Genomic DNA, 14,750 nt, shown 5'->3' with positions numbered 1-14,750 from the left:
TGTTCCCCAGTTGTAACATAACCAAGCCCTTGATGAAGTATTAGTCTAGGTAGATGGTAACATTGGAGATTGGAGTGTTTGGTACCCCACCCTGACTGTTACGTCTGTTCCTAAATGCTACTCCATTCAAACTTTCTTAAATAAAGATATGGCATGAAAAAAAAACAAGCAAACAATGCTTTTCCCTTCCAACACCGTGGATAACTACTAAGCACACAATCAGTGTTACGTAAGTTAATTCTTTAAGTTTAATCAGCCCTTTATAAAACTTCCCAATTAGTAAAAGTTGGCTTATTTTACTAGCCTTAAACATTGGTCACAATGAAAACAAGACATTCTAAAAAAAAAAACAATCACATAAGAGTTCATAGTAATTTACAAGTGGATGGTATACATAGACACAGAGGTAGAAGTTCACTTTTACAATGTTCCACTAATACACATATACCAAATTCAAGGCACAAAAGTTTGCTTTACAAAAAAATACTGTAAAAAATGCCATTTGCTGTTCCAGAATGTGAATGTTCCAAAGAAATCTTTACACCCTTTTGTAAATACTCCCATGGAATATGATTTTCCCCCTCACTAATCATAGTTGGCACAAAAATGGGGACTTTTTAATGAAGTTCCTGTTTTTAGAGACTGTTCTTTGCAGAGCTGCTATGTATTCTAGGTAAGAGTCAACCCCAAACGCGACCCATAGCAACTCCCTGAGGAAAGGGCACTTTCTAGGTGCATCAAAAGTCACAGGTAGAAATTGTACGATCTTTTAGATATGTAGGTCTTCAGATGCTTAATGAAGTGTTTCAGAGATATGAATTTAAAAGTCAGCAATACTTCAGTCATTACAAGGTTAAGAAAGAGACCTTTACTATAATGCTCAGACATTATTTACTTCAAACTGATGGAGATTTAAAAATGTCTTTTTAAAAGATACAAATACCAGGAAAAAGCTCTGTAAAACTTTAGAAAACATGACAAAATATAGTGCTATCAGTCCTTGAAGTTGCAAGGATGTCAGTGGGTTAGAGTTTAACAATGAGAAAAATTCAGAAAAATCATATACAGGAAACATACTGTAGTTATCATTTCTAGACCTTTTGTTCATCAAAGAAAAAAAAAACAATGGCCCAAAGATTTCATACAGTGCTTGTCAAAGATTGAAATGGTTTTAGGGTCCTATCTTAAATGACCCTGTTGGCAACAAGTTAACGCTCACTTATTTTACTGATCACATTTCCCAAGTATTCTATCAGTTAATTTATACTTTATTATTTTTTTTAAAAAAGGTTGATTAAGAAAAGTCAACATGGATTAGACCCCAGAGAATGTCATTAATGCTGATGTGCACTGGACTGAAATATCTTGGTCATCTTCTGATAGAAATGATATTCCATACAAAAAGATTCTTAGATTCCATTTTTTGCTTCATTATTGTTTGTGGCTTGTTTCCTTTGAGCAATAAAGGGGTACATACACTTGTCTGCTCCTAGGAACCGATACATGCACACAACTGCTTCAAAAGGTAGGATGCTGAAAAGGAAAGTCACAATTAGCAAACCCCAAATCTTATATTAATAAAGACCCTTAGTCATAAAGAGTGAAATAATGTCATTTGCAGGAAAATGGATGGAAGTAACTACATACTAAGTAAAGTAAGCCAGACTGAGAAATCTGTCACATATTCTTCCTTACATGAAGAATCCAGTCCTTGAAAACCAAAGACAAGCCAGGCGCCAGTGGCTCACGCCTGTAATCCTAGCTGCTCAGGAGGCTGAGACCTGAGGATCGCGGTTCAAAACCAGCCTGGGCAGGAAGAGTCAGTGAAACTCTTATCTCCAATAAACCACTCAGAAAACCAGAAGTGGTGCTGTGGCTTAAGCTGAAGAGCTCAGGGACAGCGTCCAGGCCCAGAGTTCAAGCCCCACAACCGACAAAAAAAAAAAAAAAAAACCCAAAAAACCAAAAACAAACCAAGACAGAAGATTGGGTTGTAGCTCAACTGGTACAGTGCCTGCTTAGCAAGCACCAAGGATCCTCAAGTTCAAATCCCAATGCCATAAAACAAAATGAACAGTAAATGAATGTAAAACAAAATGAATGTAAAACAGGTTCTGTTTAGCGGAGGGTACTAGCTGGAGGGCAAAAGAAAAGGGCCTAGGACTGTGAATATGGCTGAAATATTTTATAAACATATGAAACTAGAATAATGAAATCTGTTGAAAGTATTCCTAGAAGGGCCAGGGAGGTCAGGGGGAGTGTTAGAGATGGGTTTGATTAAAATACATGATGTTTATCCATAAAAACATTACAGCAAAAGCACTGCTAAATGCTAGTTGTATAAAGACCTCAGGCAAGAAGTATCTGGTCAGTGAGGAAAGCCCTCATAGTTACCTCTTCATGAAGGTCACGATGTACATGAGGCGCGGGGTGCAGATCATGGGCTGGTCGGTGAGAATGGCCTTCATGGCTTGCTTCACACAGTAATCAGGCTTCAGAGGGGGCAAAAAAGGCTCGATTTCTTTCCTAAAAGATGTTCAATAATATATGTATTATTTATCATGTATATATAAAATATATATAATAGATACCTTGAGAATGTTGAAAATACATTAAAATACTAAGTATGACATTATCTGAGGGGAAGGACTTGGAGAATATTGTTTTCTTTATGGTGCTAATTTTCCTACTATGAACACATTTTATTTGCATCATCTGGAAAGGAAGTAAGGAAAAAATAAAATTGGCTCGCTTTTGTGTAAAGTGAGAAAATCATGTTTTTAAAATGCTTCAAGAGGTATGTTTTCTAACAAACCTTAAGTGAAGTTTTTAGTATTGGGTATAGTTAAGATGCAGGTCTGTAAACACTAGCCATAACCTTTTCCAGGGTAGTTAACAATTCCAATTATTTAGGATGGCTTATTAGGGAAACCCAAAGTAAATTTTTAGGACCCTCTAAGATGAAGGGCACACAAAGACAAGCTGCCATCAACTGGTCCATCAACTTCCATGTTAAATAATAAAACTGCAACTTACTCCTTACTCTTCATTATCCTACCACAGCTTTGGAAGCCTGCATCTGCCGTTTTGTTAAATAGGAAGCAGAGCTCCTCAGGAACCCTAGCAAGTGGTTCCAACACACACTGAGAGGCGTTAAAAAAAATGGAGCTAACACATTCCCAGGGACCCATGGAACCTACAGGTGCATGTCAAGAGGCAGAACTAGAGGTCATTTCTCTGGGGATCAAAACCACAGCCTCACACAGGCTAACTCTAAGTCTGGAGCACACTTGAGCTACCTCCTCAGCCTTGAGACTTCATGTCTCAATCCAGACTTGGTGCTGGCCTATGGTTGGAATGCCTTAAATTACCCTCTCCCTCCTTGACCATTTGCCTGGTTCTGTTTGTGTTAAGTATGGTCACAGTCGTCAGAGAACTGGTTGCTTACCTTCTTTTGCCTTGCAAAGGAAGTCAGCATGGCTTCAACACTTATCTTCTTAATGATTCATGGCTGTGTTTATTATGTGAGCTCAAGTGAGATGTCACTTGGCAGTTATATTCCCATATACCTCCTTTCTAAGTGTGTGAGTATTTCATTTCATTTTTAGTAAATCTAAATGGTTCCTCTCATTCTGTCAGAATGAATCTAGTTATATACACTTGCTGCAACAAAAGTAGTTTCCAATTCTGGAATATGATATTTAAATTCTTTTTAGAAAAAGGCATATTGCTTGCTCATCTGTGACAATGACATTGTTTCATATCCAAACTAAAATCACATCAAGGACTTTTCTTTTCGAGTCCTTACTTAAAAACATGAATACTAAAGAAACACAAGGATGCAGCTTCTTTTATTTTTTTCAAAGCCACTTCCTACCTGATGTTTCTGAATTAATTTTTGCAAGTTATTATGAGCGTGTTACTACTTTGGTAAATATATATATATATATATACACACACATATATATGTTATATATCAGTTTTATGAGTCTTGAACAATAAAAACCACAAGTTAATTGACAAATGCTAGTTAAAATGAAAGACCAACAGATGGTCCACTTGCACACCTTCTACCAATATTATTTTATCAAAAACAAGATAGGTTCCCACTCACCTGATTCGGCAGCCTCTGAACATGCCAGTGTCTACAAGGTAAGGGCAAACCAAGGTGGTTTTAATTCCATCCTTTTCTGCAGCTTTTAGCTCATGGCTCAGCGATTCATGAAAACCCACAACTCCAAATTTACTGGCACAGTAATCCTGAATGAGTGGGGAGAGAGAACAGAAATGCTAAATGTATGTACAAATCCCCAAACCACCTGAAGCCTTTCCTGGTTCAAATGGGTAGATATGAGCAATAGAAGGTTACAGGTAACAAGTGAAGAAAAAGAAGCCATATTAAAAGACATATTTCTGATGTGGTTCAGTGCAGAAAGAACAGCAGAAACAGAGGAACATTTTTTTTGCCACATCAACTAAGTATCACATTACTTTAGGAAGTTATCACAAAGGACTCTATGAAAGCTAACAGGCTGAAGTTAAAAATACAGAGAAGTTCACTTTGATGTGCCTGGAAAATTTACAAATAGCCTCTTGTTTAGTAAAGGAGACTGAAAAACCTGTTTGCTTAAATTAGTGCAAGAAGAACAAAGACAATTCTACCTCAGATTATAAGTTATTATGATCTGACTTTCTTTTTAGAGCAAAGCTAAAATGAAAAAAGTAATAACCATACCATGTAAACTAAACTACAGCTAAATCTAAGGACACATGAAATTGAGAAAAAAAATTGCCTGTGACTCAATTTAAAGTTTGGGAATAGAAATATAAATCTATTTATTCAGTGTCCTTTTATACATTATGCATGATGTTGTTTTCAATTTTATATGCATCCACAGGGCTCACAGCAAGAACAATATATGCATACACACATCACATGAATATGGCTAAGAAAGGGTTCAATGAAACCCAGTTTACAAAATTACAGCGCGGGGCACCTGACATTGGCCATAGCACCTTATCTGATGAATTAATAAAAGGAGCTCATTTTGGGGCTGGGAAGGTGGCTCAGTGGTAGAGCGCTTGCCTTGCATGCCTGAGGCCCTGGGTTCCATTCCTCAGAACCACATAAGCAAAAAGAAAAAAGCCGGAAGTGGCACTGTGGCTCAAGGGGTAGAGCACTAGCCTTGAGCTGAAGAGCTGAGGGACAGCGCCCAGGCCCAGAGTTCAGGCCCCATGACCGGACCCCCCCCCCCAAAAAAAAGGAGCTCATTTTCTGGCAGGTTAATCAAAACAAAATGTGAATCTCATGCTAGCTACTCAGGAGGCTGAGATCTGAGGACCCTTGTTCAAAACCGGCCCAGGCAGGTGATTTGAAGAGGTAGAGTCGTTTCATTTTACCAGTGATTCCTGAGTTACTAGGAAATGTCATCCACATACCATGCCAGCAGAGAACTTTTTCAAGTGTGTGATATTTCTGTGATGTATCCATAACAAGTTAAACATAGTGAGGAAATGCTTAATATGTGACAAACCTCAACTCCGGCAGTACTGAACAATCCCAAGGAACTTGCAACTGTCACAATGTGACCATGATTAATCTCCAGCATTGTTGGAAGAAAGGCTTTCGTGGTCTGAAAGAAAAGTTTAGATTCAAGTTTTAGAAGTGACATCATGTGTATCCTTTAGACTCCAAGATCACAAACTCTGACCCATACACAATGTTACATTTCCTAATTCATTTAAAAATATTTTCCATGATCAAAAAGAGAAGATCCTTTCAGTGTCTGGTTAACCTTGTACCATGTCATTGGCATGACATGCCTATTATAAGCCATGACCAACAAGAGCGTAACACAAGAGCTCTGGGGGATGATGTCCAGAGATGAAAAGAAAGCCATTAGTAGATGGTTCCTTATCCCCTTTCAAGTGATAGTTATCTGCTAATCTGAACTTCTTCCAGGCCAGAGATCTTTCTATGATCCTGACACTTCAGTGCAGTCATTCATTCTGCGCAGACCTCCAGCCTACCTGATGCCTAACATCTTCCTTACAACTGGGTCTCAATGGTGGCAGACTCATAAATGACAACCCCTTCTAGCCTTGTCCTGCAGCATCTGAAGTTTACCGTCAACTGTACTAGCGGGACATGAAATATTTTAGAATGTAAAAACCAATAAAAGCACAGAACTGTTTTGGTTTGTTTGTTTGGTTTGCCGGTCCTGGGACTTGAACTCAGGGCCTGGGTACTGCCCCTGGGCCTCTTTGTGCTCAAGGCAAGCGCTCTACCACTGAGCCACCTTCCCAGCCCTCACCTGGGTAGTTTTATTGCAGAAAAGAGTCTCATGGACTTTACTGCCTTGGCTGGGTTTGAGCCCCTATCCTCAGATTTCAGCCACACGAGTACCTAGGATTACAGGCATGTGCCACTGGCTCCCGGCTGCACAGAACTGCTTTAATGAAAAGAAGTATTACAATGCTGTACTGATGAGTACTTTGTACCATTCTGAAGCATTATCCTCCACTGTAGGAGCCAGAAGGGGACTCTCCCACACAGGCAGGAAACTGGCCACCGAGGATACAGAGTACATGGCAGGCCTATATAGGTGGAAAATCAGAGGCGGTACTGATTTGTAACTCACTTAATTTTTTTCCCCTCCTGTCTCTTGCCTTAAAAATACAAGGCAGTATTAAAAAAAAGATCCTTCAAATTGCTTAAAATGATCTATTAACTATTCAACCAGGCTTCCAACAGTTTTATTATCTGCTTCTTAAAAGAAAGCAATGAAGAAAAATCTGTCTACTATTGAGTTATAGTCTACAGACAACACAGCTTCCCATGATTTATGAAGTTAAAAAAACAAAACACAACAGACTTAAAGAAGAGCTGCCTACTCTTCTTAGAGAACTTCCTGGCTAAGGTATCACTGAGTTTGTACATGCATTTCTCATTTGTTATGATAGCTTCTTGTCCAAGATCTAAAATAGTGATCCCATTAATTCTGAAGCTTTTCCATGCTTTAATCCATAGGAACAGTTGCCAGAAGAATCTCTGTAAAGAGTTTCAAGGTCTTGCCCAGTCTGGAGTGATCATACAGCATCTGTTATCCCAATTCATACTACTTTTTTCCTGAGCTTCCTAACTTGAATCCATAATTCTTTTTTTTTTTTTTCCTGCCAGTTCTGGGCTTGAGCTCAGGGCCTAGGCACTGTCCTTGTGCTTCCTTTACTCAAGGCTAGCATGCTACCATTTGGTTCACAGCGCCACTTCAGGCCTTTTCTGTTTAAATGGTACTGAGGAATTGAACTCAGGGCTTCATGCATGCTAGGCAAGTACTCGACCACTAAGCCACATTCCTAGCCTCCATAACTCTTATCCATAAACACTTCTCGGATAGTCTACTCTTACTTCCATTTAAATAGTTTCATGCCTTTTAAGTATTTTATATTAATTATATCACAAGAATCTCCCAATAATCCTTTATTGAAAGTGTTTTGGCTAAAGATTAAACCCAAGGCCTTGTGCATAACAAGCAGGTTCTTTGCCACTAAGCTAAAACTCCCAAATGGTTTTTGTTGTTGTTGGCCATGGGGCTTGAACTCTGGGCCTGGGCGCTGTCCCTTAGCTCTTCAGCTCCAGGAAAGTGCTCTACCACTTTAGGCACTATGCTACTTCCAGTTTTCTGGTGGCTTATTGGAGATAAGAGTCTCATGGACTTTCCTGCCCAGTCTGGCATTAAACCACAATCCCCAGCTCTCAGCTTCCTGAGTAACTAGGATTATAGGCATGAACCACTGGCACCCAGCCCCAAATGTATTTTTTTAACATGATTCTAGACCATCTTGATTTTGTTTATATTTTCCCTAAGACATACAGTCAGTACCACTGACCTGAGCATATAATTATGTTTCCTGTCCAGTCTTCTGCATAGTGGAGTCTTATGTTGTGGCTGGCATAGCAGTAGAAAGCACAGAATTGTTCCATGGGTCCAAGTTTTGTTTTTGATTTTTTTTAAATCAGTGCTTCCTGCTTGCCAGGGAGGTACCTAGTACTTGAGCCATGCCTCCAGCCTTTCTTGCTCTGATCAGTTTTAGATAGGGCCTTGATTTTTATCCAGGCTAGACACTGGTAACTGGGATGACAATCACACAGCACTGCAAGGAATCTTGCAAATTTTTGTCTGGGCTGCCCTTGAACCAGTCCTCCTAATCTCCATCTCCAAAGTAGTTAGGATTAAAGGCATGAGCTCTGGTGATCAGGTCAATTGTGTCTTTTTTGTAGTGGTGAATGGTAAGAGGGATATTATGAGAGTATTATTTTAGTCTGCCTGATACCCAAAAGAGCCAAGAATTGGTACTTATAGATCATATGGTCAACTTCAGGTTCTATAATTCACATATGGCAATTATATCAGAGAGTTAAAATAAAATAATGTGACACAAGGAACTTACATAGTCCAATATAAAAAGAAAATGTATCCTTAAACAATCAACTCTGTAAGTCTTCTTTTATGTATTTAGTCTAGACTAATTGTCCCCAGATTAGATAAAAAGGATAAAATTACTTATTGATGTTACCAGAGATTATTTCTAAGGAGAGATGCTCCTAGACTTACAATGAGGTTATGTTCTAATAAGTCATCATAAACTGAAAAGCTTGAAAGCCCAAAGTGCATTTAATACATCAAACCTACCAAATACTATGGCTTAGCGTACTTACACATGTTCAGGTCATTTGCATTAGCTATAGTTGGGCACTGTGCCACAATCATACCAGCTAGTACCATTAGCCCGAGAAAAGATCAAAATTTGAAGTAGAGTGTCCACTGATGTACTGTCGCTTTCAAGCCATCACACACACACACACACACACACACACACACACACACACACACACACACAAACACAAAATCCCAAGTTTGCATCACTGTCACTTGGGAGGACCATCTATATTAAAAGTAAAATTTTGTTAATGCAGAGTTCATCTTATTATTATTTTTAAATCTTTAACAAAGGTTAAATACTAGGATTTAATATTAAATTCAAGCTGGGTGCTGGAGGCTCACGCTTATAATCCTAGCTACTCAGGAGTCTGAGATCTGCCCAAGTGCTGGTGGAGCAAGCCTGTAATTTTAGCTACTCAGGAGGCTGAGATCTGAGGACCACTGTTCAAGCCAGCCTGGGCAGGAAAGTCCGAGGAACTCTTATCTCCAATTAACCACCAGAAAACCAGAAGTGGCACATAGCTCGAGTGGTAGAGCACTTGCCTTGAGCTGAAAAGCTCAGGGACGATGTCCAGGCCCAGAGGTCAAGCCCCACAACTGACAAAAGAAAAAGAGAAAAAAAAAGTCTGAGATCTGAGAATCGTGGTTTGAGGCCAGCCGGGCAGGAAAGTTCGTGAGACTTTTATCTTCAATTAACCACCAGATAAACAGAAGTGGCACTATTGCTCAAAGTGGCAGAGCACTAGCCTTGAACAAAAAAGCTCAAAAGGCCTCAAGTTCAAGCCCCATGACCACTACCACCACCACCAACAACAAAAATAAATAAATAAAAATTAAATCCTAAGAAACTGCATAATCTAAGATACCAGTAAAAAATGACTTGTTGGCAACCTGACAAATCTGAGTCACAGATGGGCTCGCTTCCACGGACAGCATCCACTCTAACTGCAGCAGTGGCTGCTCACCAGAGTGGGCTAGTTCTAATGAGTTCCCTGCATTCATACGCTATGGTCCTGCTTGTAGGTGTTACATGACTAACCAGATCCCCAACATCACATAAAGGCAGGTGATGGAAGACTAACAGGTTCCTAAGTGTGTTTTAAGTTTAATTTGTTGCAATCTTTTGACGCTGATTAATGTTCCCTCTGTTCCTCTGAAATGGGTCTAGGTATATTAACTTAGTCATTTATCCATTCAACAACTACTTCTGGACATTTGTTACATGGCCTGGCCATATAGTGATGGGTAAATCAGGAGCTAGTCTCATTTCTTTTTATTTTTTATTTTTTTAATTGGTCATGGGGCCTGAATTCTGGGCCTGGGCACTGTCCTTCAGCTCTACCACTTGAGCCACAGAGCCACTTCCAGCCTTTTCTTCTTATGTGGTACTGAGGAATCAAACCTAGGGCCTCATGCATGCAAGGCAAGCATTGTACCACTGAGCCAACTACCCAGCCCCTCTCACTTCTATCTTTAAGAAAAATTTATACTCACTGGCATAGATAGCATATATGTATATACTTGAATTGCAGCATCTGGCTGCAATAGATAGCATATAGGTGATTGATAGATAGACAGAATGCATACACACACACACACACACACACACACACACACACATACATACTTGAATTGCAGCATCTGGCTCTCACTGGCAGTTAACTGTCTTAAATCAGTATATATCAAATGCAAACTAGTTGGTTGTACTTTATCTCTCATACAATCAAGTGCTGTGATATCTACCTTAAAAACTTGGGTCTCGGGGCTGGGAAGGTGGCTCAGTGGTAGAGCGCTTGCCTTGCATGCCTGAGGCCCTGGGTTCCATTCCTCAGCACCACATAAGCAAAAAGAAAAAAGCCAGAAGTGGCGCTGTGGCTCAAGTGGTAGAGCGCTAGCCTTGAGCTAAAGAGCTGAGGGACAGTGCCCAGGCCCAGAGTTCAGGCCCCACCACCGGACCCAAAAAACAAAAACAAAAACAAAAAAAAACTTGGGTCTGTTTCTGTTCCTACCCCTCTTTCCCAACACCTAAGGTTGTTTGGAAGGGAGTTAAGCTATAGGTTTTATTGTTAAAACAACAACAAACAAGAAAAACCAATAATCCAATTTGGCTATAGAACTGTGCATCAAAAATATTGTTCTGGGAAATACTTTAAGTAGCTAGTAAAAAGCGTAATACAAGCCAGGCACTGATGGCTCACGCCTGTAATCCTACCTACTCAGAAGGCTGAGATCTGAGGATTGTGGTTCACTGCCAGCCTAGGCAAGAAAGTCTGTGAGATGCTTATCTCTAATTAACAACCAAAATGCCAGAAGTGGAGCTGTGGCTCATGTGGTAGAGTACTAACCTTGAGCAAAAAAACTAAGGGATAGTTCTCAAGTCTGGAGGTTAAGCCCTAGGACCCCCCCCTCCTGCTTTCCCCCCCAACCCCCTCCCCCGCCCCGCACATACACAGTGTGACACAGGTTGGTTATTTGTTTAAATTAAAACAAAAGAGGGACCGTAAAAATATTTACATAAGTAGTGAGTCAATGTTCAATTTAAAATATGTGTTTTCTTGCTTCATCAGAGGTAACTTTGGCCTTCTGTATAAATGAAATCTAACATGTCTTTGCATGTTTTACATTTCAAGACAAAGGCATATGTTCTTTATTTAAAAGGCTCACCAATCATAGGTAATATTACAATTGCTACACCAATTCCTAACAATAGCAACAATAGGCTGTTAGAGAAACAAGGGTATAAAATACGTCACTCAAGGCCACACAGTCAGCCTCGGAGCCCAGCCTGCATGTCAATGGTCCTACTGGGTGCTGTGCAAAGGCAAACTTGGGATGAACATCTCTGCCAAGTCCACCAGGGTTCCTTTTAAGTCAGTGCTCAGGGCTCCTGCTGAAGCCCACGTGACTATGCACTAGGCTGTTAATCATTTCCTTGCTGCCTGAATGGATGTGAGCAATTATTGCCTATGCATTATTTCCAAAGCAAACTCCCGCCTCAGGTCTGGAGTATGTTATTAAATAAACTTTGATCGGCCTCCTTACTTTGCAAGGAAAGTGCTGCAAATGGGTCACTAGAAAGCATCATATTTTTCAGTATTTTCCCCAACTCTCCTCACTAGTTTTCCTTTCTAACTACTCTTGCCCTCAACAGTCTGATAGATGACATCTGCGATAGCACAGCATATTCTGTCCTTGACACAGCTTGACAGCACAAAGAAACCTGGCACTTTGCAATGAATTATTAATGTGCACAAATATTGTAGCACGTATGGGGGGGACCAGCAAAAGGTGAAGTGCCAGTTGCCATGACACCAGTCAGTTCAAGCTAAGGTTCATGATCTTTAACTCTGTCTCAAAGAGTCGTGAGAAGAACCTTTAGGGCATATCTGAAATGAACACCCCAACAGCTTAAGCACAAATTCATTCGTGTGCTGCTGTGGGGGATGTGGCTCTGAAAGGGACCACTTAGACATGTCACTGACCAACAGGACTGCTGTGTTCAATGATGGATTTTCTAGATCAGGGCTTAGCAACTAGGGATGGGATCTCCACAGGCGGTGCATCTGGTCAGTCTCTAGAATGGTGGTTGGCAAGGTTTACGAGATCCAGACCGAAGCCAGAGAACTGTACTCCATTGCCATCTCCTCTATTCAGACATCTAGAAGACCAAGGAGGAAATGTAGTGCTTTATCAGGAAAAGCAGAGTGATCCCTATTTGTATCAGGAGGCTTTACAGTGTTTAGAGTCAGAAGGAAGCCAAGAATTTTGTTTGAAAAAAAATCTCTCCTAATAATTGACACTGTACAATGTGAAAGTAGAACGGCTTTGATATAATCTGGCAGCAATTAGCAGATTCTGTGTGACTAACAAGGAGAAAGATACTGACCAGATGAATTGTGCTCATAAATTGTTATGTTGAGTTGAAACCTTTGTACAACTGCTTAATTATGGCAAAATGTTTTAGAAAAAGAAAGCAAAAAGGATATTCAAATGGACACTGCCACCCAGGAGGCACGCTGTACAAGTCCAGCATGGGTATGGCATGTCAGGGCTCCTCTCTAGAGCCCTAGGCCTTCTGAGAGGTAACTGTAAAGGTCACGTTCACAAGACCAGCAAGGCCTTCTTCAACAGAAGTGCAAGTGACTGCACATGGCATGGCATGTCATAGTTAGAAAAATCTTTGAAAGTTAGGTTTACGCCAAATTAACTTCCAGCAGTTCTAACCTCCAGATCACTCTTGGTGCTCTTAATGACAGACTGTGTGGGGCAGAGCCTGCAGCTGCAGTGTCAGGACAAATTAGCCGAATGTTAAACAAAAGAGAATGTAAAGAGCTGTGGTATCCAGCGAAGTCTGACTTTTGAAATTTTGAGACAGATGACATCTTAGAGGGGTAGGTGTAACACCCACAGTGCATTTCCCATATCTGTAAGCAATCCCAGGTTCACAGACAGTAAGAGAAGGCACAGTTAAGTTGTCTCAGGGGGAAAAGGCTTCATTCTGTATTTTTTAGTACATTTGCATGAATAACGTGTGACAGATTTAACAAAAGGCATCTTTTAAAAAAAATAATTTTTTTTTTTTGTCGGTCATGGGGCCTGAACTCTGGGGCCTGGGTGTTGTCCCTCAGCTCTTCAGCTCAAGCTAGTGCTCTACCACTTGAGCCACTGTACAACTTCCAGCTTTTTCTGCTTATGTGGTGCTGAGGAACTGAACCCAGGGCCTCATGCATGCAATGCAAGCATTCTACCACTGAGCTACCTTCCCAGCCCCTTAAAATTGTTTTGTTGTTGTTGTTGTTGTTAATTGTTTTTAAGTGTTTGTCTCTTAGGTGAATGTCCAAGAAACAGAGCAGACATTCATCTCCAAAGAAGATGATAAATTATATTGTACTGGGAAATGGGTTATCACCACCAGCATATACAGAATACCATTTCTTTTTCTTTTTTGGGGGGTCCAGTCGTGGGGCCTGACCTCTGGGTCTGAGCGCTGTCCCTCAGCTCTTCAGCTCAAGGCTAGCGCTCTACAACTTAAGCCACAGTGCCACTTCCGGTTTTTTTTCTTTTTGCTTATGTGGTGCTGAGGAATGGAACCCAGGGCCTCAGGCATGCAAGGCAAGCGCTCTACCACTGAGCCATCTTCCCAGCCCCTACCATTTTTTTTGTTTGTGTTGGTCATGGGGCTTGAACTCTGAGCCTGGGCGCTGTCCCTCAGCTCTTCAGCTCAAGGAGAGTGTTCTACCACTTGAGCCACAGCACCACTTCTGGTTTTCTGGTGATTAACTGACGATAAGACACAGACTTTCCTGCCAGGGCTGGCTTTAAACCACAATCCTCAGATCTCAGCCTCCTGAGTAGCTAGGATTATAGGCATGAGCTACCAGCACCCAGCTTGAGAGTACCATTTCTGCTGGTTTAAGGCTTTTTAAAATCTCCAAATGACAGTATTATATACAACTTGTGAGGGGGGAAAAAAAAGAATACTATCAAGACTGGCCTGGACCAAAAACTTAAGTAGAAATGTTTACCTATGGGTTCTGCTCCTCTGACAGAAAACAATTTGTTTTTGCCCCTTACTGGTGATACTACCAGAGGAACTTATCTTTATCAGGATCGCAAAGGAATATTCTCTTGCTTATTTATAAGGCTAAAATGACATCTGGTGGCACTCTTCTGAGATCTAGAAAATTATGTGTGTGTGTTGATGTTGGTACTGAGGCTTGAATTCAGGGCCTTGTGTTCTTGCTCAGATTGTCTATGCACCCACTGGTGCTCTACCATTTGAGCCATGCTCCTAGTCCAGCTTTTTTGCTGGTTAATTGGATATGGGAATCTTCTGGACTTTTCTGCCTGGGCTGACTTTGAACTTCCATCCTCCAAGTCTCAGCTTCCTAAGTAGCTAGGATTATAGCTGTAAGCCACTGGGGGGGAGTCTGGTCGTGGGGCCTGAACTCTGGGCCTGGGCGCTGTCCCTCAGCTCTTCAGCTCAAGGCTAGCACTCTACCACTTGAGCCACAGCGCCACTTCTGG

At 40.8% G+C, this 14,750-nt stretch overlaps 1 protein-coding gene across 1 annotated transcript in view; it reads right to left on the bottom strand.

Annotated features, from left to right (window-relative positions):
• Positions 1-230: 230 nt before the first annotated feature.
• The window catches only part of Rdh10 (retinol dehydrogenase 10 (all-trans)), a 33,278-nt gene continuing 18,758 nt past the window's right edge, over positions 231-14,750 (bottom strand). Inside the window, exons 3-6 of the mRNA XM_013028443.1 lie at positions 5,535-5,633; positions 4,115-4,260; positions 2,395-2,526; positions 231-1,533 (exon numbers count right to left, since the gene is read on the bottom strand). Of these exons, the coding sequence (XP_012883897.1) occupies positions 1,410-1,533; positions 2,395-2,526; positions 4,115-4,260; positions 5,535-5,633 (501 nt within the window). The 3' untranslated portion in view covers positions 231-1,409. The remainder of the gene's footprint in view (positions 1,534-2,394; positions 2,527-4,114; positions 4,261-5,534; positions 5,634-14,750) is intronic.

Source organism: Dipodomys ordii, unplaced genomic scaffold, assembly GCF_000151885.1.
Source record: "Dipodomys ordii isolate 6190 unplaced genomic scaffold, Dord_2.0 Scaffold109, whole genome shotgun sequence".
Classification (NCBI taxonomy): Eukaryota; Metazoa; Chordata; class Mammalia; order Rodentia; family Heteromyidae; genus Dipodomys; species Dipodomys ordii.
This window is presented reverse-complemented; position numbering and strand designations above follow the sequence as displayed.